The sequence below is a fragment of the Rhododendron vialii genome, chromosome 5a, assembly GCF_030253575.1.
Source record: "Rhododendron vialii isolate Sample 1 chromosome 5a, ASM3025357v1".
NCBI classification, from domain to species: domain Eukaryota; kingdom Viridiplantae; phylum Streptophyta; class Magnoliopsida; order Ericales; family Ericaceae; genus Rhododendron; species Rhododendron vialii.
In genome coordinates, this window is record NC_080561.1 from 33151292 (window position 1) to 33179207 (window position 27916).

The 27916-nt window shown below is 38.8% G+C and overlaps 2 protein-coding genes and 1 non-coding gene across 3 annotated transcripts; 2 read left to right on the plus strand and 1 right to left on the minus strand.

Annotated features, from left to right (window-relative positions):
• The first annotated feature begins 4074 nt into the window (after positions 1-4074).
• On the plus strand, positions 4075-20356 carry LOC131327244 (probable membrane-associated 30 kDa protein, chloroplastic). The gene is made up of 11 exons (XM_058360297.1): positions 4075-4398; positions 8321-8445; positions 8560-8670; positions 8875-8939; positions 9016-9097; positions 11119-11193; positions 11448-11518; positions 11631-11713; positions 16201-16265; positions 16911-16985; positions 19987-20356. Exons 1-11 carry the CDS (start codon positions 4272-4274, stop codon positions 20104-20106), a joined length of 999 nt encoding a protein of 332 aa, XP_058216280.1. The 5' UTR covers positions 4075-4271; the 3' UTR covers positions 20107-20356.
• LOC131328120 (small nucleolar RNA snoR100) lies at positions 17259-17366 on the minus strand. The gene has a single exon (XR_009200401.1). It is a non-coding gene; the product is annotated as a small nucleolar RNA snoR100 (small nucleolar RNA).
• A 2035-nt stretch (positions 20357-22391) lies between the features above and the next one.
• Positions 22392-24100, plus strand: LOC131327245 (protein TIC 20-II, chloroplastic). Its single transcript, XM_058360299.1, has 2 exons — positions 22392-23153; positions 23736-24100. Exons 1-2 carry the CDS (start codon positions 22636-22638, stop codon positions 23965-23967), a joined length of 750 nt encoding a protein of 249 aa, XP_058216282.1. The 5' UTR covers positions 22392-22635; the 3' UTR covers positions 23968-24100.
• The last annotated feature ends 3816 nt before the right edge of the window (positions 24101-27916 follow it).

Here is a 27916-nt window from a genome sequence, read left to right on the forward strand (position 1 = left end):
CCAACTGGGATAACATATTCAACCAATGAGCCAGTAGCACCCATTAAAAGATCTAAGCTCACTGGGGCACATCCTTTTGGAGCAACCCCAATTATTGGGATGGAAGTCCGTTATTGATAGATATTAGCCGCCTATAATGCTATTTGCACATGATATTATATCTTCTAATTATTAACCTTTCTTTCTCATGATTAAAAAAGTTAAGAGAACATCGATCTACAATTTCGTTGTGTTCATAATTTAAGGAAAGTGAGGGAAAAGAAAAGAAAAAAAGAGAGGAAAATGTAAGGAAAAATTCACTATTCACAATACTAGATTTTCTCCTCTCTTTCTTTCATACTCAAACAATGTAGAGAATTTTTTTTCCAATTTTCTTTCTTCCCCCCACTTGTTCCAAACAAACCCAAAAATTGTGAAAGCTAACATCCACGAATAGCCGTGAGAAACGAGAATGCTCTGCTTAGGTTAGGTTTGGATGAATTTCTTAATTTTTTCTTTTCTGTTTTTTTTTTTTTTTTGATCTTATATGAACTTCTGTTAGTTTTGCGAGTGTAAATTAGTGGAGTAGTTTCTTTCGATGAGAGGAATATAAGGCTACAAGATTCAACAAACCAAAAATAAGTTTTACTAGAGAGAAATAAGTCGGTAAACTTGGATTATTTTTGTCTTTTTGAATTTTTAAGGTGTTTTATCATAAAATCACCGATTGTACTTTTACCGTGTGGCCCTAATACAAATTCCATCTTTACAGATCTCTTTGCGACCAGCAGAGGAGCACTTATCACCCTTCCATTTCATCAACATGGATCCATAATGGTCAAAATGTTTGGAAAACTTGTATGGAAATTGGATATGCTTGAACATATCAAAGTTTTCCTCTGGAAATGCTTGAAAGGAATCCCATCGATTTAATAGTATTCTTGCTCTCCGCATTCACCTCATCTCTCCGCTTTGCCCTCTCTGTGGCAATGCCGAAGAAGCTATAGAACATCTTTTTTGCCATTGCCAGTCAACCTCCAGTCCTCTAGGGTTTGGGACCATTCGATTCTTTTGATGTATGGCTGGTTAATTGGATTACCCACTTAAATTCCTCAGCAAAAGATAAGCTCTACCTTTTCACTACTATTCTTTGGGCCGGTGCTTGTTTGTTTTGGGTTTCAAAATTCCTGCACACGGTTTTCAATAAATTTTTTCTATTTATCTCTCCCTACTCATTACTTTCAAAAACTTTCCTCGAAATCCAAACCAAACAGGAACGAAACCTTCTCGGTTGACGCGGTCCTTGCAATGGCAAACGATAATGCTTTACGGTTTGGGAAAGTTTCTCTTTTGGTCTACCAAATGTGCTACAAGCAATGACACCCAAGGCTCTAATGGGAAATTCTCTTCCTTCATTATCCAGCCTTACCTCTCTTTTTGGTCGCCCCAGCTGAGGGTAAATCTCCACTGCCAGTCTCCCTCCCTAATGGTCTAAGCAGTTGATCATGTGGCGATCTCATGCTTCAGCTCTAGTCCCCTCCGTTCGTCATAACTTTGCTGCGGCATACATTTTTACTGATTGTTACAAGCGTTGAGCCTCCTTCGGTGCACGGGCAGAAAAAACATTGGGGTGAAATTTATTTGTTATTTAGTACATCGAACGGTACACAACGCTAGTTGCTAAAGTAATTTATTGTACATATGCAAGATTAAAAAAAATCATGCCAAAAGAAAATTCCATAAAACACAAAGAAAAATAGTATAATTTGTGATTACCCATAATTTAACCCTCCTCTCTTAACCGTCACATTAGTCTTCCCTCGAGTAATTAATAATTATTACATTCCCTAGGGCATCAAGTGGCAGTGTCCCAAACTCTCATCTATCACATATTTGTGTAGGTTTCACCCATTTTGCGGTAGAGACCACGCAAATTTGTAGTAGAGAAATAGTTTGAGGCACCCCGTGACGGCACCCAAAGAGCATTGAATAATTTTCCCTTCCCCTCAATCAAGACTCGGCCAAACCCATGTTCCCATACTGTCTCTCTCCTCCGGATATGTCAAAGCCGTTGTAAATTTTGGTTTTTTGTTTAGATCGTATAATAAGAAATCACTTTTGTGATATAGTTTCAAATGGTTATGTGGCATTAATGTATTGGTAATAGACTATGATGCATTGACATGTAGTCGAATACATTCCACCATCGCGTACATGCGCATTTTGGGCCCGTATCGGGTCTCCCAAAAATGATTTTCTTAGAGTTCCTAAAATAAATCAACTTTTTCGCATACAGGTAAAAGCGCGTCTATGAAACATCCAACTTTGCTTCAGAATATAGGCCTGAATTTTGAAGCAAAGTCGGATGTTTTGTAAATGCTTCTACCAATATACGATAAAGTTGATTTTTTAACAAGAACCTTAAACAAAATTATTTTAAATAAAATGAGCGATTCAGATTATTTTTGTAGAACTCAAAACGGGCCTAAAATGCGTTTATAATCGAACCCTGGCCTTCCATGCAATATTTGTACACGAATGTGTATTTACATATAGCACACCTCATGTGGACAGTTGTCACCGCCGTCCGCAGTATTTGCTCGTTTGGGTGTATGAATTGGAGTTTTTGGCCGAAATGGCCATAATTTGTAATCAAATTGGAGAAATACCCATCTTTTGAAACGTATTGTAAAAATAGGCCATCGCGCCTTTTCAAAACGCGTTATAGCGGTTAGGTGCCATGTGGCCACGGTTTGGTTGCCACGTAGGAATCACGCCGTTTGCCATAATAGCGCCTTTTGAAAAGAAGTGATAGTTCGCATTTTCAAAAGGAGCTATATTTCATAGCGCCTTTTCAAAAGGAGCTATATTTCTAAACCCAAATAGCGCCTTTTCAAAATGAGCTATATTTCTAAACCCTAATCCCTAATAGCGTCTTTTTCATATTTTAACTCTAATAAGTTCCTTTTGAAATGGAGCTATAATTCTGACCCTAATCACCCTAATAGCTCCTTTTCAAAAGGAGCTATAATTCTGACCCTGATAACACAATCTCGAAAATGGTTTATGTAACATCCCAATTTTTGTTACACAAAATGTAAGAATTTGTTATCACCAAAGATATTATTAAAAGATTGAAAACAAAAAGATATTAAAAATTCTCACGATTCGTGTTAAAAAAATTAGAATTACTATTAATTTGGAAAAAATTTGGATATAAAAGAGTTCACGAGTACATTGATTAACATAAAAGACTTGTTGAGTACAAACTTTTCATATAAAAACATCATTTCACATGACATGTAATTTGAATTTCATTTTCCACATCTTCTCTTGTTGTGACCTTGTTGACCACACTTTGAGCACGTCTGTGGCGGTTGGTGCTCAATCAAATCATCCATCTCATTTCGGATTCGATTCACTTTCGGGCGGCCTCGGCCGCGGAGACGTTCTTTGTCTGGAAGAATTCTTGGCCCATCGTATGGCGGCCAATAGGCTTGGTCAGGCAGTGACTTGAAATGAGAGAGATCTATACATGGCAATTGTTGTGTCGACCGTCCAATATTTACCAAAGTAATCAAGAGGGTCAATATGCATTTTGTTGCAAACCGCAATAACGTGCGAACAGAGTATTTTCCACTTTTAAGATTCAGTTGTGGAAAATACAGAATGCATATTGCGTATTTTCAACAGAATTATAATAGCTTCTTTTGAAAAGGAGCTATTAGGGTGATTATGGTCAGAATTATAGCTCCTTTTGAAAAGAAGCTATTAGAGTTAAAATATGAAAAAGACAGAAATATAGCTCATTTTGAAAAAGCGCTATTTGAGTTAGAACTATCACTCTTTTTCAAAAGGTGCTATTGTGGCAAACGGCGTGATTCCTACGTGGCAACCAAACCGTGGCCACATGGCACCTAATCGCTATAACGCGTTTTAAAAAGGCGTGATGGCCTATTTTTACAATACGTTTCAAAAGATTGTATTTCTCCAATTTGATTACAAATTATGGCCATTTCAGCCAAAAACTCGCATGAATTGAATACGGAAAAAACCCCACATCATCGTCTCCCTTCGCCTGTGACCACAAACAAGAACAAACCAGAAAAATTTAGAAGGGAAAAAAAGTTACTCCCAAGGAACCCCCTTGAACTCGCCCAGAAGAAAACCCAAGTGAAAATCGTCGACCATTGATCATCATCATCTCTCTCTCTCTCTCTCTCTCTGGTTAGGAAGTCTGCGGTATTTCGACTTAGAAACTTGGGGTTTCATTCTCAATCAGAAGTAGATAGATGGCGGCTATCAAGGCACCCATTTCGACGAGATTAATAAGCATGGGTTCCGCTCCCTCTGCTTCATGTAACAGGCCTGTTTTCGTTAGGGCTTCACGTCTCAAAACTTCTTTCTTTGCCCCTCAAGGTACGCACTTACTTTTTTTTTTATTGCTAGATGATAGGATGTTTGTATATGTTAGATTACTACAAGGCCCAACCTCCTGTCCATAGGAGTCGAACCCGGAATGGTTGGCCCAAAGGGAGGTCTGGTTCTTAGTTACTGGACGCAGTAATAGTTAGCACCTATGCAGTATATCTATGTATTCATAAAGTATGTATCGGTGTTTGTATCTGTTGAGAATTCGGCCGAACCAACAAACACACGCACGGAGAATAATCATCAAGAACAGAACACAAGAACGCAAGGCGCATGAAACTATACGTGGCTCCTCGAGTGTGTAGTTGAGGACGTTCACGCCTCACACCACTTTGTAGTTCGAATGAAGAGAGTAAAAGGTACATCGGCAGCTGCGTGTATCAAGTATTTATAACCAAGGGTTACATCACCGAAATATATTTATATCACCTATGCAATATATTTACATTGAAAGTATCTATTGGTGTTTGTATCTATGTGGATAAAGTTTTTAATTGTCGCTTTCTTTCCGGATTGATGCCAATTCCCAGTTTTGACTGTTTTAGTAGTGTTAATTCTTGTTGCAAACTGTGTTGATGCTTTCATTTTTGCTCATTGCATTTCTCCTAAGCTACTTAATTTTCATAGATTCGTAGCCAGTGTTTTAAAAGCCACAAACTTCGAAGTGACTTAAACAAACACCGATAGATACCAAGTGTTAATTGATTAAGCTGCAACGTGATTAATTAGCGATTAACCATTTCAATTTTAAGTGTTGAATTGGATTATCAAACAATCTAAATATATGAACTCAACTCCAAACTTCAATTCATGATGGAAACGGTTTTAGTAGAATTTGTTCTATCCTACTATCCTACTAAGTTTTTTCAAATTTCAATATTCATCTAACATAAGTTACATGTGTTAACTAATTCTAATTCCATTAAAGATAATTAGGCCAATTTAGAACCCTAACCTAAATCGGATATACTGCACATAGTCACCCATATGCCAATCCCTTACCTGTTTTGATTAGCTTTAACCAAACCAATCCGAGCCTTAAGTCCTAATTAATTAGGGTCAAATACATGAATCTGTTGTCTTTGTTGAGTTTTATCGAGAACATTGTGTTCTGCGATATCCAGAAACTTTGGTCTTTTCGAAAGATCGCCTATAATGTCCATTTTGGTTTCCCTTGCCCTTAGAGCTCCCATGTACCATACCATATCACTCCTAACCATTGCATCGACCAATATTGGATGGAAATCATTCCCTCTTGGCTGCTTAGTCCCTTCGCTGTATCAGAGATGGTGGTAAGTGTAACCCATTCACCGGTGTCCTCATTTTATTTTCTATTGTGCCACATCCATCTTACCCTAAATGCCTTTATTTCTTTATCACCATACTCATCCTTCTTGACATCCTTATTCCCTCTATCTTTTTTTTTTTTTTTTTGGGGCTACATGCTTCTTAGTCACCCAAAAATCTAATCAAATTTCCACTTGTTTCCCATGAAGCGGTTGAAATTTTGCCAGTGCATAAGAAACAACTGAATCCTGGTGAAGCGGGGAACTGGAGAATTTTGATACTTGTTTGGATGAAGTCATCACTTCGATTTGAGTATAGAAGGAGTTTGTGGGAGAATGTACAGAGAGCTTCTAAGGTGGGAGCCTGAAGACGGCTGTGTCGAGATACTGTATTAAATTTGTTTCCCTAGGTGTCAGTTCAATAGAGGGTCTGATGGTGGATGCATGGAGGACGTTTGGCAAGAGAACATACAACCCAAAATTTGAATTTTTTTAGCAAGAGATGGGTAATAGCTGGTCATGGCTGGTGGGCAGAGGGAATGGCTCCATATGGAAGGTGGGCATTTGATCATTGGCGCTACTAACAAAACAAGTGGGTTCAAAATTTGGGGGTAGAACGGGGACAGTTGAGGGTTGGACTGATCCGTGGTAGTTACTCTTCCCAAAGTCATAGGGAGACCTCGGTCTCAGAATGGTTGGATTTGTGAAACATTTTGTTAGTAGGTAATAGGAAATGGGTTGCTATGGAAGGGATAAGTCTCTTAGTTGTAGGATCCTCCTATCGGGGTGGTGAATCCACGTAAGGACGTTGCTCTTGTGCTCTAAAGTCAGACTCTCCTAGGATCCTCTCTCCCATCGCAAAAGAAACCCGCTCCCAACTAGGATAGAACGTCTTAGGCATACATATCCCAAAATAAGCACAAGTAAAAGACCAAGTAAGACGAAATGTAGTAGTTTCTTGTATTACGTACTACCTCCTTTCCAAAATGTTTGTCCGGTCCGCAAAATGTGGACTTAAAAATAATATATTTTCTTCAAGGGAAAAAAATTCAAACTTTTTTCATAGATTGAAAGAACTCATTGGTCTCTAGTAAATTGTTGAAAAATGTTTGAATTTTTCTTTAAAAAGTTTGAACTCATTGGACCGGACAAACATTTTGGAGCGGAGGGAGTATGAATCACATATCTTTTGCATAAATTAATCCTAATGCCCCTGCGTTTCCAAATGAGAAGCTTGTATGATCTTCCACTCCCCCGCCTCTGCTCCCGCTTTGAGCAACTGAGGTCAAGCTAATGGGACTTCTCAAGAGGCCAATTGTTTTTGAGGTCCGTGTGGTGTGCATGACTCATTAGACCCTCACGACCAGTCCAAAAGGGGTTGGTATGGGAACGGGCATGGCCAATCAAGGCTTTGGGGCGTCCTGTACCTAGCGTTTTCCAGCTTACAGAAGCCAATTTTGGGGGCAAAGATGATTCGTCGATCACGGTTTCTGTGTTTAGTGAAGAAGCTTTCCTTCTCTTGATTTACCTTTGATTTACAATAACTGCATAGTGGAGGTAAAGAAAGCTTTTAACAAAAACATCTCTCCACAACACCACCACAAGCAGTCACCACCCCTCCATTGCCACCTCCATGCTGACACCGTACTGCCATCACAAACACACATCTGCCACTAAAGTATTGTAAGGGGCAACAAATTAAAATTCTTTTGTTTTGCATTGCCACATCTCTCCAACACCACCGGAAGCAGTCACCACCCCTCCCTTGCCACCTCCATGCCGCCACTATACAACCACCATAAACCCACATCGGCCATAAAAATGTTGTATGGAGCAACCAATTAAACTTCTTTTGTCTTGTATTAAACCATTGGTTTCAATTCAGCTCTAATTATTTTAATCAATCATGATGCAGGACAGTGAGGGAGAGAAGAGTAGAGAGGGAAAACACACAAAGGCCCCAGCCCTAACTTCAAACAACTCCTGTTTTCATTAATTAAAGGCTGATAATTACAATCTAAATCATCTTATTTATAGACTAACAAAACTCAACCTAGCAACAAACTGCTCAAATCCTATCCCTATCTTTAAGCTAAACAAATCCTATCCTACAATTAAATAAATAACTTTAATACAACAAATAACTTAACTACGAAGCACAATTATTGGACCAAAAAGGTTTATTCCCACATGACTTGACCCGAGGCTTCCAAAGAGGATTATTCGGCCGCGCCATCAAAACAACTTCTTAGTTTAAAAAATTCAACCTTGATTTTAGTATTTATTCTGTTTTTAGTGTTCATTTTTCAATTTCCAGTTCTATCAAACAACACCTTTATCCATATCTGATAATCTATAATTGGAATTAATACTCTATTTTGGATATTTGGCCTTATGATTGTAATTTTTAAGGTGCAACTAATTTAACCACTTGTTCATATTCCATAATTTTGAGTTCTTGTGATGAGGATGCACCCTTATCAAAATGCAATTCCATAGGATTGTGATAATGCTATGTTCCTTGTGTGTTTTTGTTAGTATTATCTTTTGATGTTTTTGTTTCCGGGACGTCTTATTCTCGAAGTCGAAAGATTCCTTCCCTTAAGTATTTAATTTTCTTGTAGTGGGAGCTTTAAAATTTTCAGGGGTACATCTCTCTCGCTCCCGTAGATCCAGATGTAATGGTCATGGCGGGGGTTCTTTCCATGTTCAAAACAACCTTTTTGATCGATTTGCTAGAGTCATCAAGGTTATTACATATCTTAATTTTTTATTCTTAGCGCCATGGCTTGTATATTATCTGATTGGAACTGTGCTAAATTGTTTTTTTTTTTTTTGCTTCTTACAATCAATACATCTTTAGTCATATGCAAATGCAATTATAAGCTCTTTTGAAGACCCAGAGAAGATCTTAGAACAAAGTGTCCTTGAAATGAATGATGATCTTACAAAGATGCGTCAAGCTACAGCACAGGTGTGCCTCATCTTGAGTTTCTTTAACCCTTTTTTCCCTCTTACCTGTAAAAAGATCTCTGTTCAATAATAATGAAAAAAAAACTTTGTTATATTGGTATCTTCTAAAAATCAGAGGAGATCTCATTGAATATTTGGCTATTGGAGTTTAGAGAGTAATCTAGAGATGCAGGGCTATTTTTTAACGTATTTTTGTTCTTTGAAGGTTCTGGCATCTCAGAAACAGTTGGAAAATAAATACAGAACTGCGCAACAGGCTTCTGAAGATTGGTAATTGCAAGCTTTAGATGGAATGCTTTAAAAGTTGTTCGCAATGCTGTTGGTTTTATCCTTTATTGGATGATAGGTATAAAAGAGCACAACTTGCTCTTGGGAAGGGAGAAGAGGATCTTGCTCGCGAAGCTCTTAAACGGCGAAAAGCTTATGCTGTAAGTCTTTCTTCTGGGAGGCTGCATAAGTAAATCTGTTATGAGGTTTTGATTTTACAGGAGAATTCTAGTGAATTCATGGGTATAAATGTTTAAGATGGTTACATGATGCATATATTTCTCATTGATTGCATTTTTTTTTTCTCTGTGTTACCTCACGGTCTCAGAACTACCTTTATGATATAGAAATGCATAACAAAAACATTTCCTGAGTTTGCATGGGGCCCGAAACACTTTTTTTTTAATCAACAACCCCAGAACGGACTCCACCACTTTCCAACCCCATCTGATTTCCTCCCAATTCAGCAAGTTGACTTTCTCTACACCTATGAAGTTTTGATCTTCTTGTAAACACCTTTGTTGGGACTGCCTCAAGTTATGATACTAAGAACCTCGACCATGTAGGCTTTTTTCGTTTCTCTTTTTTCTTCTTGTCAAATCCCATTGACAGACATCACTGTTTCTTGTGAATCTCTGTGTGCACACATAGAGAGATACGATATACATAGACACATACAGATATAAAGTGGCTTTTGTAAAACTGATTTCTCATACTGCATTACATCCAGACATGCTCTTGTGAAAGTTCTTCCATGCTAGCGTGAAAGCTCAAGAACAGACTCTTAATTGTAGTTCCCAAGTAGCATTCGCCACTGGAAGAGAAAGAGTAGAAGCACACAAAGGGCTGCATCCCTGATTCTCAAAACACTCTCAATTTTATTGATAAAAGTTTGGTGATTATAGCATTGTCCCTCTTACTTATAGTCTACCAACCCTTATTCAAATAGAAGGTAAAAGTAATCTAATTAACTATTAAAAAACTCCTCTTGCTAATACATAGGATGATAAAACTATGAAAGAGACATATTGGACCAAAAAGACTTCTGTGTATATCTGGCCATTGGTTCACTATATGAAAAAGCTTGAGAGGAAGAACATCACATGATGCTGTCTCGTTTAGGTAGCCAATGTATGTCAACGGTGGAATTGATCCCCAGGATTAGTCGAGTTGCGTTAAGCTGACCTAGACACCTGAGTTATCGAAAACCTTAAGCTTTGTGTTCGTGATCCATTCCACATGGGTGATGGCAGCGCCCAGTAAAAGTGTATAAAGGCGTGGACGGGATGGTTCTAAAGCCCAAGCCTTAATTTGGTATATGAATGGGTGAATATAGAAAAGTTCTGGCAGCGTTAAGCTTTCAAAGATTGTGTGATGCAATCGAATTCTTTAGTGTGTTGCTAAAGAAGGCCTAGGTGTGATGCCTTGACTTCTCTTGTATCTACTGTTACAGTTCACAGCCCCAAAACACCCCTGTCAATTGTGTTTGATCATCCTTAGCCCTGTTTCAGTCCTGTCCTACATCTATAGGTTGTTGCTAAAACCCAATTTATGCAACTTTGATGGAAAGATCAGTTCTTCATATGGTAAGTTCTTCCAATGACAATTTGCTAACTGAGATTGGTTCAGGACGGCTAGAGGATGATCGTCTTATTGAGATTGTTCCTTTCAAACCTGGATGGGATTCTTCTGGAAGGAAAATTATACCAGGGCAGAGGGTTTGGACTTATTTCGGATTGCAAGCTGCAAATCTAGTTGGTTATTTTATTGTAGAGCCATTTGAGGATAGGGAAATTACAGAGGCAATTTTTGATTGCGGTAGGGAGAAAGGGCAGATGGTTTTGTCTTGGTGGTTTGTCAAGATTGATGGAACATTGTAAAGGAGATTTTTTATATTTGTTGCAAAGTACATAGAAAGTGACTTTTATTGTACTTTTTGGTGTATTTTCCCATATCTATCTTCAAAGTGCAACCGGTAGAGCTGTGTTTTGAGGGTTTGGAACATGCCTGGTTTGATTCTGTTGATTGGTTCTTGATTAGTGTTTCTATTAGAGGAAATGAGGAAGTAAATGAAAGATCCCTGCGACTATGCCACCAGGCTGTTTTTCATTTTCTTTTTTCTTTTTTCTGAAATATAATCATCCATGCTTTCAATTAATTGAACTTATCTTGGACTATTCAGGACAATGCAAATGGTTTGAAGGCTCAACTTGATCAGCAAAAGGCTATTGTTGATAATCTAGTCTCCAATACACGGGTAGATCTCTCTCTTTTTGGGACATGAAAACATGATACCTTTCCCACCTCTTCTTGCTTGTGAGGTTTTTTGGGGTATTTTAGTACATTATACATAGTCAGAATGGCTTAAAATGCCTCAGCAAAGTTTAGAGTAGGGTAAACCATGCTGTTTTATCATTTATTAATTTACTCCCATCAATGTCGCAAGTATGGGTAGAAAACCTGTAAACTAGTGGAGTTGTGTTTGACTGGTTCTGGTGTTGCTATTGACAGCTTCTGGAAAGCAAGATACAGGAGGCAAGGTCAAAGAAAGATACCCTAAAAGCACGGGCTCAATCTGCCAAGTTTGTTCTTAACCTCTATCCTTTATTTACTTTTAGGTCTTTAGAATAAAAAAAATAGCTTTAGTAGACATTTTGCAAAACTGTTCGTTCTTACTTAGAATATCCCTTTTAGGACTGCCACCAAAGTGAGCGAAATGCTAGGAAATGTGAACACCAGTAGTGCTCTTTCAGCTTTTGAAAAGATGGAGGAAAAAGGTTAGATATGTTGTTCTTCTGTTTTTGTATTTTTCTTTCTTTTCGTTTTCTGTTTTTTATTCTGGTTGAGATCAATTCTTGCTCTCTCCCCAATTATACACTTCATGTCCCTTCTTGTACTTGTAGAAGGGGAATTTCCGCACATATTCTTTAGCTAGTAAACTGGTCTCTTCTCTTTTCTTTGGTCATTTTTTCTTTGGGTTGATAAAATGCTTGTAGCCCTAGCTTACCCAAGCAGTAAACCTGTTCATGGATGTTCCGCTTGTGAACTTAATCTCTACGAGAAGAGCTTTCCTTGTACAAAATGTGCCTAACCATCACTCTGGGACCGTTAACCACCTCCGATGCCGACTGGGCTTACTAGCAAAACTCCACATTAGATGACTCTTTTAAGTATTAAAGATAACAGCCAGCATATAACATAGAAGATATGCATGCAAGGCAAGAAAATAGATGTCTAGAAAAGAAAAGCCAAAAAAAAAAAATCAGATGAACTCAGAAAGGATATATTTAGGATACTAGTTGACATTTAGCAATAAAACGGCATTGCAACTGTTTGACCCACGATACATCTTCTTTATGAACATGCTACCAAATGGATACTTGTTTCCTTCCATTTATTTACGTGAGTGATATTTGTGCGTCAGTGCAAAGTCAAACTGTTAGATAAATGTTTGTTAGGTAAGGTTTATGTTTGATATGTTATATTCAGTAATTTAATTTGGATACTCTGACGATGGTAATTACTAAACATCAAGTGTGGAACATTGAATAATCTCGTGTTTCTACAAGGCATATATTGCCTTAACGCTTCTGGAGTAGCTCAGCAGAAAATATTGTGGGCCTTGCTTGCGCATCTATTTGCATCTTCTTTTTCTTTCGGTGAGCAAAAAATAAATATTTGAATCCATAAGAGGAGGGCATAAAGGGAACACCACCTGAATACAAAAAGATGGCTGTCAATCTAAAAAGGCCCATTCTCCAACCTTGTATGTCAAAAGCTATACACATGTAAAAATTGGTCTAAAGCGGGACAACCTTCCTTTGCATGCGAACTGTCAAAAGATTACACAAGTACGTTCAAGGCTATACAAACAATTCTCTATGCTGTCGAAGTGCCGCCAGTTTCTTTCTTCTGCAAAAACCACACAAGGCAGATAGGGATCATCAACCAAACGCACTTCCTCCTTTTGCCTCTACAGCAGTGCGATACCTACAGTATCACACTCCATCACCCTTGCTGTTGCACCCAACCACACCAAACTGAGAAAGGACGTAAATTCAGAACTCTCATGCCACTGAGCAATGAAGAGGGAGCAACTGACTCTCAATCCTCTTGCACTTACATTACCAGTTTACTAATCCCTCCGTCCCAATTTAATAGTCCCTTTTGGGTGTTCGTGCTATTTTTCTATTGATTATATCTTGTAATTTATAACACTTTATGTGATTTTAAAAACATTATACTATAGAAGTAATCGAGATCTATCAAACAAGATTCATATTGAATATAAAATTCATTACCAATTTAAACATATAACTAGTTTTTTATTCGATTAGAATAGAACGAGGGACTATTAAATTGAGACGGAGGGAGTATAATCTTATTCTACGAATCAAGTCATCCATTGTGTCGGACTGCTTTTCCACCATCTCTCGTAAAACCAATTGGTGGTAGGAAGGGTTTCAAGTAAGTTTTTTATGGCATTCGACATCGCACCCGCAAGTCTGTTTTTAGAGCAGTTGCAGGGAGTGGCATTGTGTAACCAAATCCATGGGGGCACACCGGGCCCAACAAATGGCTAGGATTAGAGGTGGCAAATGGGCGGGTTTAAATGGGTCGTGGGTTGAATAAAGGCCGTTTGGATACGGGTCAATATTAGGCAAGTTGAATTTGGATGGGTCAAATATGCGCCAAGTCGTACCCAAACCCGACTTGACCCGTTTTCTTTTCTTTTCTCCCCTTTACTAATATAACGGCATAGCAATGTGTCTGAATAACCAAGCCTTTTATTTTCTTCCACTGAAACTTGCTTACAAATTCATATCTACACTTCAATTTCAACACCCAAAATCTAATTTTTGAAGCAGAAACCAAATACCTGGTAATTGGGGATTTTGATACCCACGGTTCCGTTGAGTGAGTGAGGAGTGAAGACCAAATTGGATTTGGTTTTTCCCTTTTCTTTCGGGACCTATCCAAATGAAGAAACAAACCCAATGTTATTTGGAATTGCCCAGAATGCACGTACCCAGAAATTAAAGAATTGGTTTAAGGAATTTCGTCAAACACCTTGTAAGCATCACTCAGTGAATCAAATCAGAATTGAATCAATTATGCATGCATCAAAGCAATCTCGATTTGAAATAAGAAGTGGGTCTCAAGGCTGCTGGAGGTGGGAGGAGAGAGAAAGAAAAGGGGAGATCAATTCCAAGAGAGACGTCCCAATTGGGGTGAGAAGTGGGTCTCGTTTTCTTGTGTTTTTTCATCACCCTTCTATTATGTATTTGATCACCCATGGTCCAAGCCATTTGTAACCCATTTTAAACCCGTATATATATGGGTTAATTTGGGTTGACCCATAACCCATAATACAATATGGGCGGGTTATAAATAGGCGGATTCATGGGTTGGGTTGAAAATTGCCAACTCTAGCTAGGGTCTTACCCTACAGAGCAGACAAAACAAAGTACCTTTTGTTGGAGCATGACAAATACCTTTCTAAGGGGTTGAGTATCGCAGCTTCCACGTAACTTTAGGTAGAAGACCTCACCTGGAAAGATCAAGAGTGGATATGCTTGGTCCTGGCTTCCACATAACTGTAGGTAGAAGACCTCACCTGGGAAGACTCCGAAGTGGATATGTTTCATATCAATTCATCCTCTAGTCCCAAAGCTCAACAAGCTATGAAGCATCTCAAGAATAGCCATCAACTCATCCAATTCCCAATCTTGTATCATGGGGATAAAAACTAGCCCTCTGATACATTCCTATCGTCAACCAACCTGGCTGGGAAAGCAGTCATTAGACTCCCCTCCCTACACCATCCATGTGTCCAATAGTGACTTTGACTACCATTCTCCACTCTCCAGCGCAAAGCTTGTTTATTACACGAAGTCCAATCCCTTCTTGAACCTTTCCAAACTCCTACTCCATTAGACACAATCACCTCTTGCGAAGTCCACCCCTCCCACTCACTCCCCTACTTCAACTCTACAACCTTCCTCCACCATTTGTCCCTCTAACATGCACATCTTCACAACCACTTATCCGAAAAGGCTTGGATGGAATTTCAAACTTCCCACTCCCAAGTCTTCCTTCCTAGTAGGAGTACGTACTGAATCCTTATCCGCATAATTACACTTAAACTCTTCCCCCACTTTTTCAAATCTCCTTCCCTAATAGGAGTACATACTGAATCTCAACCGGCAAATGATATAAACTCTTCCCCCACTCCCCCTTGAAAATCTCTTTCTGACTGTCCACCTTGTCTCATATCGTGCGCCCAAGCTCCTGGCACTGCTCTACCTCGTTCACTCTAGAAAAAGAAAAAGTATGTAAGGTTAAGAATATTTGAAACATCTGTATGGGCTATGGTATGTCTAAGAATAATCAAAATGCAAAAATATGGCATAATTTTCCTTTCATGGACAATTTTCCAGAAAGATCACTACTTCTATGAAGATTCTTTCATTTCTTTGTGGAGGTGTCAGATGTATAGCCGTTGCTTTTGACCGGCAATTCACACATTTAGAATATTATCTGTTCCAAAAGAGCCCGCGTTAGTTTATTCATTCAAAACATATATTATATTGCATCCTGTTGGGATTTTTTTACTGCAATTTCCTGATAGATTGTCAAAGAGAGAAGGTTTTTGAACGGAAACAGTGAATAACACTTATATGCTAAAAAGCCTCTTTTCTAGACTTGTAGATATACTATTTTCATCGGGTTGAATTAAACAGACCAACGTAAGTTTCTTGGGATCTGTTATTCCTCTTTTAAACGGGAAGTATCGGACCTTCTCAAATTTTGAAATCCCTGGGGACAAATGACATGCCAGAGATTTTGAGCTGCCTATTGTTTTGATTGTCGCATTTGATTTGAGTTTGCTGAATATTTGTCAAATTGGATACACAAATATGGAACATTGGATTTTCGCAATGTCTCCATATTGGTTTTTTTCCTACTGTAGATGTAGATTCTTTGTAAATTGCAATTGACACCTCTTCATGCAAATTAAGTTATTATTTTTTCCCTTTAGTGGATGAGCTTGGAGGAACTGATAATTAGCTGATGTTGATTATGTTTTGCTCAAGGTTCTCGACTTGAAATATTTTTTTTTTATTGTGAGAATTTTAGATTGCTGAGATCAAATTATTTTACTTATATTTTTGTCAAATTGAGTAAGCATTTTTATTTTGTTGGTGTAAATCTGAAACTATGATGGTGTCACTGAGAAAGTTTTTTGATTGTTTCCATATAGTTTTGGCAATGGAGTCTCAGGCAGATGCACTTAACCAGCTAACAAGTGACGATCTTGAAGGAAAGGTAGCAGCTTACGACTTTTATAGGCTGTAATTTAATCAACAACATGCAAATAGATCTGGAATAAGGATGAGGTACCTTGTGTGGATAAACCAAACTATGAAATGTAAGTGTGTGAGGGGTTCTCTTTGGCGTGGAATTGTTTTCCACTTTTCCTACATTGCTTATGGCTAAGTGGCTCCAAACCAAACCAAAGTCAGCCTTGTGTCCCAATCAAATGAATGTTGGTACATGAATATTTTTTTGTCATTCTGCTCTGGCAACATAATAATACTCTATATTGGTCCAACTTTACAAATCGTCTGCTTATTGTAGCACGATGTTGTCTTGGTAATGAATTTGATTCCGGGACGATGTGAAAGATTAAGTTATCTGTATTGCTATCACCTGAGATCTACAAGAGCGAGAGAAATGATTTAGGATCATCATCATAATCCCTTAGTACTATCCACAGTTCTTTTTTGTTTGGATTTGGGTAAAGTTCCATTCAAGAAAACAAGCTTACAAAGAGACAAAACCCAGAAGCTACCCACAGTTGTTGGTCGTAGTACCTGATGTTGATGGGCCCCCGTTGACAAAGTTTCAAGAACAAGTATGGCTGTACATGTTTTCAGTAACTTTCCCATCCAACATTTCTTTCTTCTGCAGTTTGCGTTGCTGGAGGGATCTTCCGTTGATGACGATCTTGCGGATTTGAAGAAAGAACTATCTGGTAGCAAAAAGGTATTCTCTGCTTAGCATCCCTTTCCCAGAAGTGCTTTATGTTCTTGGTGCTAGCTTAAAGCTAAATTAACCTATGAATTTAGGAATCACTATTCACTTGTGACACGGAAGGAATAGGAGACAGGAACACACAACTATAACAATAACAGAACCCATATAGTCCCCAATCATTGGGGGTATGGGTGGGGGAGGATTGGAGACAGACCTAACCTTCGGCAATATGCACAAAGTGGCTGCGCTCAGAATACCACTAAAACAATGGCCCCCTATACCTGTTTTCCTGCAAAACCATGCCCCCAAATCAAAGCCAAATGGCATCAGAGAGGGCAGGCCTAGAGACCCAATTCAATTTATGTGCACATTACCATTCTTCCTTCATTGATAGTCCAAAACATCGGTATGCACACAAGATTTCTTATTTATAAGCTCACAACCTAGTGTATATAAACCATTAAAAGTGTTATTTTGACCTTTGACAGCAAGCAATTAATAAACAATATAACCTATCTATTGGACCAAAAAGGCTTCCTCGCATGCCTTGGGCTTCACTTGAGGCTTCTAAAGCAGGCAACTGCACTCTAGCCAATCAAGCGCTACACCAACAATTCCTTTTTCTCTCTTTCTTTTTCGGGGGAGGGGGAATTTAACATTTCATACCAGAAAAATACAACAAACCATACCAACTCCTATGTTACATGGATCCTCATTATTGGCTGACGCATCCCTGTCAACACGACATGGGTGCGGGTTACGGACACTCCCTTTCCAGAACTGATGGTTCAAAGAGAAAGAAGACCACAGGATAAGTACCTTATAGAAGGTGAGTAGATGGTGGAAGAGCAGATCGAAGAAGAAGAAGCACCATAAGATGTTTTCAATCTTCAACAAGTGAATGCGAGTTCGCCAATCTCCAGCGATCTTCAATGACCTCCGGCGATCACTGGATGATTTTGATGGCAGCTAGGGTTTCTTTTTAGTATATCCCCGTATACTAAAAAAAAATACATGTTACGAAAATATATGTTTATAAAAAATATATATGTCCCGAAATTATTGTTTAGTATGTCCCCGTATCGCTATCCAAATTTGGTCTTGTATCTCGTATCGCACCCCTGTCAATGTAACATAGGCCAACTCCAACTGCTAGGGCCATACCCCTGCACTAAAAGGTGAATCCTACAGGCAGGAAACACATCAGGCTAACCAATACTATTCTTATATGACAAGATGCAAGCAGCGCTGACAGACGTATACAAAGACATCAGGCTAACCAATACTATTCTTATATGACAAGATGTGTTACTTTTAAGGTCCGAAAGAAATACTCCAGACACGACACATGAGCCGATTGAGATGGGAATCATGCACCTTATCCCGGGAATTATCCTATCTCTGGACTCTGATATCCGTCTCTTGAACCAAGGAACACAGCTTGGGCGTCAGTCGATTTGTTGAACAAAATTCTGGCATTCCTCTCCAATGGAGAGTCTCCATCTGTGTATGGTAAAATCGCTGCTGCCAGAGCCAACTTATAATTTGCTGCACCGAAGCTTTTCCTCTTCAAATTCTGTATAGCCCGTCTCAGTTCATATTTCCATTTAGCAGGCATTCTTCTAATCTGATGTCTATCCAAACCTTTTGACACCACCCTACGAGAGTATGCACAATAAAGGAAGAGGTGATTATGATTTTCAGCCGCTTGATTAGATAGTAAATAAGAAGTATTTGTCATCCAATCCCCACACCAGCAGACTATCTTTAGTAATAAGTCTGCCCAAACAAACACAGCCGTTGAATCAAATACCCACTGTGGGACATGCACGGGTGTTTGTTTGGCTTTCACTTCAGTTTATGTTCTGCTTGTTCTTTTGTCTTTGGATTTGTTATGGTTGGTTGAGATTGTATAGGCTTCTGGTTTTTGTTTTCTGGTGTTCTAGCTGAGTTACTGTGCCGTGTTTGTTGAGGATTTTTCAAGGGTATCCCCTGAGTCCCTTTTTGGTGGTTTCTTAATGAAACTAACTTGCCAAGGTACTAACAACTTTCCCCAAAAATTTTAAAAATAAAAGGCCAAGGATGCCAATTATTATACCATAGAGGTTTCACCACATAATCAAAGGTTGACTTGACCCCCCACCCCCCGGCGAAGTTTGAGCAATTTTCTAATACTCCGAGAAGAATCCTGGGGTAAAGAAGTCATCCGGCGAAGAAAAGAACTCAACTCTGATGTGGTACGATCAAGACCAAGGATACCATTTGGAGGAGGACACTTGAATCAACAAGAATTTTTCTTGGATTCAACAGTTCCTGAATCGGCTGCACAAACTGGATTAAAATGTTCCAAATGTTCTCTTTGGGCTGTCTTCAATTTATATTGATGTTACAACCGCTGTAATTTTTAATTGTTTCTAACGAAAAGGAAAAATACAAATTAGGCAAGTTTATATTTGATGTTTCTGGAACCAGCTTTTACAATCACTAGAAATACAGTTAAGGCTTCACTCTGAGCTGTAATTGCTGAAAAAGGTAATGGACTTTAGATTGCCAAGTGTATGTTCTTGTGTATATTTCTGGTATGCAACTACTAGTGTGTACATTTTTCGAAACATATAGGAGGATAGATATCCTGTGCTCAGATCGGGGGAACAAGGAAAAAAACACGGAACTATCTGTTACAAGTCACGGATGATTTAGCTTTCGACATCTTGCTACTAGATCCTTAAGTCTTGCATGATAGTTCTATTCAGGTTCCCTTGCGGGTGTGCAGTCGTGTTCTGGTCATTTTGAATTCAATATTTGCACAATTCTGTGGGTCAGTGAAGTCGTGTTCTGATATCTTGACTTTATTTTCTTAGTCCACTTCTACGGCTACCAAATGGATCATCATTTCGTGGCTGTGCTGTTTGTTTACACTATATATTTTGGATGTATCAGATACTTGTTTTTTTCTCTTCTTTTGGACTGAGAATTAGTTTTTTTTTTTTTTTTTTTTTTGGCTAAATAGAAAGGAGAGCTTCCACCTGGGAGAACAGCTGCCCGGAGTACAAGCTCAGCATTTCCATTTCAAGATACTGAGATTGAGAGAGAACTAAATGAACTAAGGAGAAAAGCCCAAGACTTCTAAAACTCAGCCATACCTGGTCTCACGAATGCCGCCAAATCTTTTCCAATTTTACCCCCAAAGGAAAATGGCTTCCTGCCACCAGGATTTTCATGTGTTAACGGGCAAGTGCGAATTCTAGTAATGAAAAGGGAGTTCATGGTGGGGTGACTATTGAATGTTGTTTTTATCTGGAATCGCAGCTATGTTCTGATGTACATGGAATCAGTATACAAAGAAAGATATGACTATTTTTGTCCTTTCATTTTGGTAATTTTTTGTGTGTATTTTATTTTAGGTATTCTTTTCGTTTGTTTGAGGCATTTCTTTCTGAATTTCATTTCTCCGTTTGCTGGATGTCTTTAAAGTTTGAATTTCTGAAATGATGATGGAATTCATGGAAGGGTGATTGAAATTTTGTATTTACTTATTTCTAAAACCCACTACGGTCATTCAAAACTTTCAATTTCAAAATTTTGAATTCATGGAAGGGTGATTGATTTTATAAGTTATTTCTAAAACTTTCTTTATTGGAGTTTTGCTCAAATCAAGAAAGATTCAAATTTTTTATTGAGATTTTATGAGTCGTTTCATCCATTTCCAATTAATAGCCATGTCAATAATGAACAATTTACGTTTGAATTTTGTCTATTAGAGCATGTTTAATTCCTGTATCAATTGTAGATTTGGTAATACAAGTGGCAAATTGAAGAGCCAATCGTAACATGGGCCCTTCAAGGGACTCTTCAAAACCTAAGAGACCTTGTTAAGAAATTTGATAAATTCACCAATCACGAGCAATAATTTAAAGAGACATTTCTCACTTTTCAAACTAGAAGGTGTGAAACAGCGACACTATAATAGTGTTGGCAAGTTTACTACCTCCCTTGAAAGTTCTTTTGTTAATGTGATACTTAAAACATAGTTTGCTTGCAGAGAAGAGGAGGTTCTGGAGAACTTATCTCTAGGAATAGAAAGAAAGCTATCTTCCCCTTTATTTCTTTTTCTCCTACCACCATCCCCCTTCTTGTTCCCCTCCCCTCAGGCGGCTCTCCCATCTCTTACCCTCCCATCTTCTTCTCCACCCCCTCCCCCCTCTTTATGGTTGTGAGATAGTTGAGACTCTCTCTTTTGAGAGAGTAGTTCTCCCACTCTCCCCATGATTTTTGGACTCGGAGACCTAGATCTGGAGTTTTAGATCTGGGTGCTGGCACTTGAATCAATTTCGGGAGACAGTGTTCTTGGACTCTCCAGCTACAACGATGAAAGCATCAAGATGCAAACCTTGTGCAGATCCAATGGCGGGACCAGATCCAGTGGCGATCCTCCAACCACCTCCACGAGCAGAGTGTTGGGTCCAACATCAGAGCTGAACGGTCTTTTCTTTTTGTTTTTTGTTTTTTGTTTTTGTTGTTTCTGTTTTTTGTTCTTGTTTTGTTGTAATTGTTGTATTTTGGCTTATGGGCCGCGTAATTTGTATCTGATTTGTATCAATATAACTTACGATTTCTTTCCGATAAAAAAAAAAAAACATAGTTTGCTTTCGATTTTGCTATCTTTTTGGAAATGCTTTTGAGTGCTTTATATTAAAAGAAGCTTTAATTCAAATTTAATCGTACATTTTTAAAGGGGGAAGATTGGGGACATTCTAAGAGCAAGTTCACTCCATGGTGTCAAAATAATTTTGCCATAACTATTTTCTAATTTGTTACAATATGAAAATGGTACCGAATTGGTTTGTTGTTATTTTGGCATATTCTTCAATCAAGACCATTAAGATTTTTTTTTTTTTTTTGGGAATTCAATAAACTAAAGAGTTCTTGTTATACAAATCATAAGAGACGATAATTGAATTTCACATTAATTAGTACACAACAGTAGATAATGGAAATTATGAATTTTTTATTCAAAATGAAATACGAAAAGTTTATAGTAATACTTTCGAAGTCCAGTCTATTCAGATTATTACAGTTAAACTCATTTGATCTTTTTCAATATAAATGAAGTTCTTTGGCCCCTATTTCTATTTTGTGACATCAACAATCACAAGCGGCAATGACTCGGTTCCAATTTTGCCAAAGAAAATTCTTCTAAAATTACTAGTACTATCAATTTGGCACCTTAAAATGTCCAAAAGTCTATGTCTACCGCTTTCGATTTACCGCTTCTCCCACCGTTTTTAATCTTACCGTCGAAAAATATTTTTTTACGATCCCAAAGTTTGTTCGAAAAGTGTTTTTAACGATCCCAAAATTTTTTAAAAGTTTGGATCATTAATTATTAAAACAGATATTGAAATATTGAACGATGAAATAGAACGATAAGCGTAGCACCGATGTGGCGATGTGAATGAATGAACGAACTCCCCTCAGAATTCCTTCTTTCCGGTACATTCTCTCTCATCGCATCTTCTACCGTTTCCAGATACTAGTTGTTAACTTGTTATTGAGGAGTACGAGGCTAGTAGGCTCCACTCCAGTCAAGATATTATGTACTCTACCGACTCCATCATAAAAACCCTCCTTCAAAATCTCTAAAAACCTAACCCTAAACATGGCCTCGAGTCCTCTCCTCCGCCTCTCTCTCCTCCCACTCCACCCCACCAATCTCTCACCTCACCCTCTCAGTTCCCCCTTCGCACCTACTCCGCTCCCCCGCTCGCAGGAGCGCGTGGGTTTCGCACGCTCGGGAGCTGGACCCACGTACTCACGCGGCGAGGGGGGAAGCATTCTCCCTGGAACACGGAGTAATCTCACCCACACCACCGCCGCAACATGGCCACCGCGAAGAACCGCCAAAACCACCACATGCATGTCCTCCTACAACAACAACAACCGCACTACTCCGGCCACCGATCGGCTAGTCTCCGCCGTGGCCTACGTCCTCCCCTTGATCAAAGGCCTCAGCTACGGCCGATTCCTCTTTGCCAAGTACCCCACTCTTGCCACGGCGTTGGAGCCGGTTCTGCCCTTGCTGAACCTCTACCACTCCATCCCTTACGCAAGCTTGGTTTCCTTCTTTGCTCTCTACCTCGGTGTCGCGAGGAACCCTAGGCTCAGCCGCTACGTCAGGTTCGGTGCAGTAAAATTGAGGGTCTTTGTGTCATTTTGGCGTCCTCTAGCCGAGCTCTGCAGTGTCCGAGCTCGGCTCTTTTACTAGACGAGCCTATTAATTTACTAAACGTGTCTTTATAAACGAGTCAAGCCCAGCTATAGAGTGTCGAGCTCAGCTCGTTTACTGTATGAGCTTAAAGCTCAAGCTGAGCTCGATTACTAAACGAGTCGAGCTCCTAACTAGTTGAGCACATTGAGGATCAACGTGCCTTAAACCTTAAACGATTCGAGCCGTGCTGTAGAGTGTTTAGCTCAGTTTTTTACTATCTCAGCTTAAAGCTTGAGCTGAGTTGGATTACTAAACGAGTCGAGCCGAGCCCTAACGAGCCAAGCATTTGAACACCTCTTAAAATAGGTGTGTAGAATCATCATTATATAGTATGAAAGTAGATAATTAACAAGCCAAGCGTTGAACTGCTCTAAAAATAAGTGTCTAGAATCATCATTAGATAATATGAAGTAGATATTAGAGCTTTGACTCTTTGTATACCCTTTTAGGGATTTTCTCTTCCTTACTCGATCGATATTTGGTTGCATCAGGTTCAATGCTATGCAGGCAGTTGTGCTCAGCGTCTTCCTCTCTCTCCCCTCGCTCTTCCAGCTGATCTTTTCTCCGGGTCGGACCGGACTCGGGTACAAGTTGATGGTGACGGTTTACAACGCCCTCTTTGTCTTTGTTGTGTGTTGCTTTGTTTATAGCGTGGTTTGTTGTATCCTGGGTCAGACCCCCTACTTGCCCTTAGTGGCTGAAGCTGCTGACAGGCAGATCTGAAATAACCTAGAGCTTTTCTTTTCAGGTTGGGTTTTGTTTCCAGTTTTGTAGTTAATCTTTTTGTTCTCTTGTAAATAACCTGGATGGTTTGTTTTTTTAATAAACATGGTGTTGAATGTTGCTTTCTTGACAATTTCTCTTTCTGTTTCCCTCTTGTTTGGATTGCGAATTGGCAAGAGATTTGAGAAATGATGAGAAAAAATTCCGATACTGTGATCATCCATACAGGCAGAGAAATATGACTCACAGCGGTATCTCCCTTGATCTGCTTTTTAACTGGTATAGTAAGCCAAACAGACTCTTACTACAAACGTATGCGTCCAATCACCAATGGCTAATCATCAGTTTGATTACTATTATTGGTAGTAGTCTAAGAAGCACGGATACTGATGTGAGACATGGATACAGACATACAAATACGTTATTTCTAAAAAATGTAGGACATGGACATCCACTTGAGTTTTTATATATGATTAGTTCCGTAAGAGTTGCTATTTTTTCTACTTTGCATATCATAGATTCATGGTGAAAATGTCAAATCCCGAATTCTTTGATAATAACATACAAGCAAGTGTCTAAGAAGTGTCAAATCACATATTCATTACTTGCTCATAGACACCAAAGAAGTGTCAGACAGGATACAAAAAGAGTGTCGGACACTTGTCTGAATTAAGAATCTTATTTTCTAATAAAGGACACAGGAAAAGGTTATCGGACACATGTTTGAAAGTGTTCAAGGAGTGTTACTGTCAGACACGTTGGACATGGACACACCTCCTTTTAAGTGTCCGTGCTTCTTGGGTGGTAGTAATAGGGTTCGATCTTCATTCAGTAAGCAACATGGTAATTGCATGCCACTTCTCAGTAGACAAAGTTACTCGTCTGTCTGAAAGAACACAAGGAGGGGTTTGGTTTTTCTTTTACTTAAAATTATTGGGAGATGCTAAAGAAAAAGGGAAGCATTACTTGTCTAAGTAGGTAGTACCTATTGCGTTTCACCCTTCAATATTTGGATAACAAACGCCAAAGGCAAACCCTGCTAGCAGGAATGCGGCTGAGGATCATGCTTATTTAGCTTGTGAATGGCGACATGGTCTATATCCTGTGCAGTGTAAGTGTGTAAGTTATTCTTTCTGGAGCTCTTTAAATAGATCTCATGAAGCTCTTATTTGGTTTGTTAGTACTTGTCTGAAATTTCCCATGTACGATGTGCATCACTATGGCAAGTTAAAATCTTAGTCTTTTGTTGTAATTCTTGATTGTGCTATACATTTTTAATGGAGGAATATTTATGGAAGAAAAATAGAGCTTTTGCTTGAATTTAGTACTTTGGGTATCCGTTGATGTTTGGGCCTTGGAAGCCCCAAAATTGTCTTTGTAGCAGACATAGAACTGATCTTGTTCCGCTTACCATTTTGAGTGCTCTTTTTCACTCTCTGGTGGTATCTTGAGCCCCACATCCTGTGTAGCACCGAGACGGACGCACGACACAACACTAATGTTTAATTTTCGAAAATTGAAGGACAAGACATGCTTAGGAGAATATATATATATATATATATATATATATATATATATATATATATATATATAGAGTCCCCTTCTCCTAAGGACCACCTTATTTTAATAAAATAAGGACCTCCATTTCCCGATCAAATTTTGATGATCCGAGCCGCTCAATGTATTCAGAACGTGATTTTAAGGGTACCCGCGAGAAATCAGCAAAAAAAAAAACCGGGAAGGGCTTCATCCGAGCAGTTTTTGTTATGTTTTTATCAAACGGTTCAAATAAAAACTGCTTAAATCAAGCCCTTTCCGGTCATTTTTTTTGCCGATTTCTCGCGGGTACCCTTAAAATCACGTTCTAAACACATTGAGCGGATTGGATCATCGAAATTCAATTGGAAAATGGGAGAAAATAACTGTATATATATATATATATATATATATATATATTCTTAAATTGATGAATATAAAATGAAATAACGAACTTCTAATTAAAATAAAAAGTCCGTATATGTGGTGTTTTCAATGCTTTTCAGCATATTATATACATGTGTCTCAAAAAAAACGTTGTCGCCCTCATTTCTATTTAATATTGGTATCCATTTAGTACCATCAAACACACAATAAGAGGACCTACCTATGTAGCACGAACACTTTGTCATAGGTCACATACCTGTGTCGGACACATGCTAGACACCAACACTCTCTGGTCACGTGTCAGAAACTCATATCCAAAGTGTCCTATTTTTCCTCCACGTTTCTTGTTTGGACACTTCGGAATCAGGAGACAGTTTAAGAAATGCTCCAGACACCCACAAAACAAACCGAGGGTGTTAAACAAAATGGTAGACTCTAATTATAATTATAATTTAGGGAAGTCATATTTTTTTTGTGATGGACGGTGATTTATTGATTATAAAGACACATAAATGATGAAACACTTTTTTTCCGTATGCTTTTATGGAGGATAAATATGATTTAAGGTATATATGGTGTAGCATCATTACACTCAGAGCCCTTTTTTTTTTAATTTCTATTATTGTACATTAATGTTTTCTAAAACGTGTCCTCCATTTTTTCAAAATTTACATGTCTGAGTGTTTGATGTTTTGTCGCGTGTCCGTGCTACATAGACACTTGTAAATGTCCAGAGAGTCTCTTAGCATGTTCTAGAGTGTCCCCATAGTCCAAAATCCAAATGAAAAAAAAAAAAAAGTTGAGAAAAAAAGATTACGCTTTAAATTTGACTGTTGGACACGTGTTGGGAGAGTGTGGTGTCCGCCAAGTGTTCTGACACTGGTACGTTTGTAACCTCCTGCGTAGTGTCTGTGCTACATAGCCCTCATCGGCTCATCCCATCACATCGTGTGAGTAGGCTGTTAAATCCGTGATATACTGATGCAATTAGATGTTGTAGTAAACCTATCTGTTTGTTTACCTTTAATGCATGGTAAAACTTTCACGTTCCTGCACCATCCGCATTTGTTTTTATTGTGGTGATATGCGGATGCCCTCTGAAGACTCACTTGATTAGACTTGTGGGAGACTTCAATAGTTGTTTGTCCCATGCGCCTGCAATTTTATTCCCGTCATTGGAAAAAAGTTGACTTCTTGGGTGCTACCATGAAGTTCTGCATTGTTTCCAACTTTATTGCTCCATTGCCTGTCGTCAAATTTTTATGCTGCTTCGAAAGGTGGATGTATCTTCTTCAAATTGCCTGATTTTGTCATTTTGATGTTTCAAAGATCAGACAGAAAAGTGTTTGCTGGTGTAAAACATTGTGACTATGATGCATGGCAAATGTTTCAAGGCAACACAAGTCGACTTTTGGAGTTGGGAAAGAGAAACTACTATACGTATCTTGAATATCTTCGGGTGATCCTCAGTTTCTCAACGCGACTTGCTCCATCGTGATCTCAGTTTCTTTTACCTAATAAAGTTCGAAACTGAAAACTGTTGAGTGTGGCCGCAATTTTCCAGCTTCCAAGGTAGAAGGATTGGCATGCGTGCAAGAAATCGTGGCGGTGGTTTATACCAAGAGATTGCACTTAGGTGCATCATCTGTGGCTTTGACTTGTAAGCCCGAACTCGTGCTTGCACAATCATGTGCTCATCATGCTCAGTAGAAACATCTTGGTAGCTCAGATCCATTTTGCCATTGCAAATCTCTAGCACTGGGGTTTAGGCCTTTTGGCTCTCAATTGTCTCTGCGGGGCATTTTAAGTAGGTTAGTTGGATTTGGAAGAACTTGGATCGTCCCAAGATATTGTTGGGAGGAACTTTTTGGTTGGACGATTAAGGACAGTTGCAGACGCAATATTTGTGCCCGGCAGGGCCCGAACCACATATAATATAAATTGTAACAAAAAGTCCATTTCAAAGAGGTTCGAGAAAGAGACAAGGTTGTGTACGTGTAGCCGATGTTTAATGTATACATGCGAC

Bases quoted from the DNA above. Each gene is read 5' to 3' on its own strand.
- LOC131327245 (XM_058360299.1), top strand. From the start codon at position 22,636: ATGGCCTCGAGTCCTCTCCTCCGCCTCTCTCTCCTCCCACTCCACCCC. The intron at 23,154-23,735 runs GTTCGGTGCAGT...TGGTTGCATCAG, and splicing joins AGGCTCAGCCGCTACGTCAG to GTTCAATGCTATGCAGGCAG.
- LOC131327244 (XM_058360297.1), top strand. From the start codon at position 4,272: ATGGCGGCTATCAAGGCACCCATTTCGACGAGATTAATAAGCATGGGT. The intron at 11,714-16,200 runs GTTAGATATGTT...GTTTCCATATAG, and splicing joins TGAAAAGATGGAGGAAAAAG to TTTTGGCAATGGAGTCTCAG. The intron at 16,266-16,910 runs GTAGCAGCTTAC...TTTCTTCTGCAG, and splicing joins GTGACGATCTTGAAGGAAAG to TTTGCGTTGCTGGAGGGATC.